Source organism: Triticum aestivum, chromosome 2D, assembly GCF_018294505.1.
Source record: "Triticum aestivum cultivar Chinese Spring chromosome 2D, IWGSC CS RefSeq v2.1, whole genome shotgun sequence".
Taxonomy (NCBI): domain Eukaryota; kingdom Viridiplantae; phylum Streptophyta; class Magnoliopsida; order Poales; family Poaceae; genus Triticum; species Triticum aestivum.
Genome location: NC_057799.1, coordinates 369,530,846 through 369,534,021, shown reverse-complemented (window position 1 = coordinate 369,534,021; position 3,176 = coordinate 369,530,846). Strand labels below are relative to the sequence as shown.

At 47.9% G+C, this 3,176-nt stretch overlaps 1 protein-coding gene across 1 annotated transcript; it reads left to right on the top strand.

The window, feature by feature from the left end:
- Positions 1 to 624: 624 nt before the first annotated feature.
- On the top strand, positions 625 to 2,460 carry LOC123053190 (protein PYRICULARIA ORYZAE RESISTANCE 21). Its single transcript, XM_044476609.1, has 3 exons — positions 625 to 728; positions 1,036 to 1,117; positions 1,294 to 2,460. The coding sequence occupies exons 2-3, from the start codon at positions 1,036 to 1,038 to the stop codon at positions 2,130 to 2,132; spliced, it is 921 nt and encodes a 306-aa protein (XP_044332544.1). The 5' UTR covers positions 625 to 728; the 3' UTR covers positions 2,133 to 2,460.
- The last annotated feature ends 716 nt before the right edge of the window (positions 2,461 to 3,176 follow it).

Here is a 3,176-nt window from a genome sequence, read left to right as displayed (position 1 = left end):
ACAGCTGCCCGCGGCCTACATCACCGCCGCCTGGAACACAGCGTTCCCCTGGGCCGGCCCTACGCCGACGCTCATCGATCTCACCGACCCTGAGGACGACGACGCCGCCACCGCCTAGGGCAGCGCGCCACCTTGTAGTTTAGTTTGTTTTTAGTTTTATTTAATGCTAATGTTGACCCGTGCACTCTCACTGGTCTTCTTGGCCGGCTTTAATGTTTAATTAAGTTGTTTTTATTTTTAAATATGCATGCACAGTTTTTTTTGTCGGCGTCGTCAAAATGGGTTGGGCGAGCATTGGGCGTATACGCCGACCCAAACGCAGAAGCGGACGTCCATGTCCGCTTGACCGACCCAAGCGAACAAAAAACAAATAAAATCACTGTCTATTTGGGTCGGCCCGTTGGAGTTGCTCCAACCGAAGGGAGAGCACGAAAAGCAACCACACTGTAGAGGGATTGGGAAGATCGTAATCCCTTCTTCGTAAGCAAAAAGGAACTTCTGAACCGAGCAGAAAAGCAAGAAAACGAGAGGAATTATCTGAAAACGACCAAATCGTCCTTTCCAGTGGAGGCGCGATCGGACGGACCAGACGGGACATCACCATTTTTTGGCAGGCTTCGGCGTACTCCCAACATAAAGGAACGCATGGTTCACCTCTCCCTGCTCATCCTCCTCTGTTTCTCCACTCGCCCATGGGCGCTGCAACCTTCATGCTCCAGAGTTGAGAGGTGAGCTTTATCATCCCCCCCCCCCCCCCCCCTACTAGGTTTCTTTCCTTTACTTGATGCAGAGCTGATCGTGCCAATCCACGAGGTAAGAATGTAAGCAATGTTGACACTTAGTTTTTCTTATTTTCGAAAGCATTCGATATGTTGTTGCGCAGAGCAGATAGAAAAAAATCAGAAATGATGGACACGTGCTAGGATTGCAGGTTTTCGCTCGGTGCGATATGACCGAATAAAAATACAATTTATAGATTAAAAAAAAGCTCGGATTGCTTGGTTGGGCTGTTTTCATCTGTGTGACTGTTTGCAGATGAGTATACTGGTGATTACGGTAGACCTGCAATGCTGCCGCTGCAAGAAGAAGATCAAGAATGTTCTCGAGTGCCTCAAAGGTAAAACCAGCGCTCATTCCTACACTGGGAATGGTATTTTCGAAACAAGGAAATTGTTCCAGAATTACTATTTGTAGTGTTTTGCAATGAAACTGCACATATTGAACAGTTCTTCTTACGTAAGATTGATCATACGAGGATTCATGCAATTGAAAAGTCGTGTTTACGTGTAACAGAGGATTACTGCATCGAGAAGACTGAGTACGAGGACAAGGACAACAGGGTGATCGTCCGTGGGAAATTCGACGCGGAGAAGCTCTGCAAAAAGATCTGGTGCAAGGCCTGCAAGGCCGTCAAGGAGATCGAGATCGTAAAACAATGGCCGCCGCCGCCCCCATGCCCAGACAAGCCAAAGAAACCACCATGCGCATGCACATGCCCGCCTCCGCCCGAGCCGCCAAAACCATGTCCATGTCACCCGAAGCCATGCCCGCCGGCTCCAACCAAGCCTTCGAAACCACCATGCGCATGCACATGCCCGCCTCCGCCCGAGCCGCCAAAACCATGTCCATGTCACCCGAAGCCATGTCCGCCGGCTCCTGAGCACAAACCATGCAAACCTGAGGCCAAACCATGCCCGGCGGAGCACAAACCATGCAAACCTGAGCACAAACCATGCAAAACTGAGGCCAAACCATGCACTGAGCCGGAAAAGAAAACGCCGCCGCCGCCGCCGCCCAAACCAACATACAAGTTCGTGCCATACCCGTACCCGCTGCCGTACCCTATGCAGTGCCAGAGCTCGCCGTGGAACTGCCCTCCGCAGCAGTGTCACTGCTGCCTTGCCGATAAGCCACCGCCCCCGCCGCCACCGCCTCCCCCACCGCCGCCGGAGCCCCCCAAGCCGGAGCCCTGTAAGTGCTCGCAGTCGCAACACCCCTCTCACGGCGGCTGTGGCTGCAGCAAGCCGCCTAATTGCTGGCCACCGCCCACCTGGCCGCCGCAGCAGCCCTGCTTCATGCCGCCACCATGGTTCACGGAGGAGAACCCATCGGATGCCTGCTCCATCATGTGATGATTGATCTTGGATTACTACGATGAACAACGCATGGACTACATTGATGTGGTGTTGCCACGTTATCTGCACCGCCTAAAAAATTCTACCGTGCCTCGAAAATCGGAATAATGCGAGCCTTAATAAACTAGTTCAGTGTTACTACTTCTGTACGTCTACGAGTTCAGCTGTTCAATATACGTTCGAGGAGGAAGATGTGTCATGTAATCCTTTTTATTTGTGGATTTAATTTAATTGATCTGTTGTACATGTAAATCCTGTTTTATTTGTGAACGTGATTTAATTGATCTTTTTTTGCGAAAGTAGTTTAATTGATCTGTTGTATTGATGTGCTTGTATGTACTATAGCGTGGGTCCTTCACCGGCACACATCACTCTGCTTCCCACCAAAACACTATTTCTGACTCGTGTATAGATTTTCTTTCTTCGCTTTTGGGCATGTGATGTACCGTTGCCTTGGACCTTGGCAGAACTCATTTCATTTTCTTAGCACTTGGATAATTTGTTGTATGGCTATGGTCGATGCTTTATAATAAAGGGAGGTCTTTTTTAGAGAATAAAGAGATGTTGTCATAGTAGACCTTTTTTCTTAGTTTCCTTGCACTTGAATAATTTGTTGTTTGGCCGTGCCGCCGTGGTCGGTCCTTTATATATAAAGCGGAGTAAAAGTCTATTTTCGTGAAACACTGTTTCTCACTACATAATAATGATGGAGGGTTCAACTCATGTACAAAATAATGAATTTTTTTGTTTTTGTTTCACTAATTTTTACATTTTTTAATTTGGAACATTTTTAAAATCCAGTATTTTTAAAAATACTAGTGAACATCTTTCGATTTAAGAAGTTTTCCAAATAAAAATGATAGTTGTTTTTTTTAGCTAGAATTGAAGCGAGCAGGAAAAAACTAAGCAAGCGGAGCAGGGAGCCTAGCCGAGCGGGCAAGAGCTTCACGGACCGAACAATGTGAGTGTTATAGCAGCAGTTCCATGATCTAAGCATGGAATAGGAACTCCCAAGGAGCTACACAATTACCACCGGCTGAC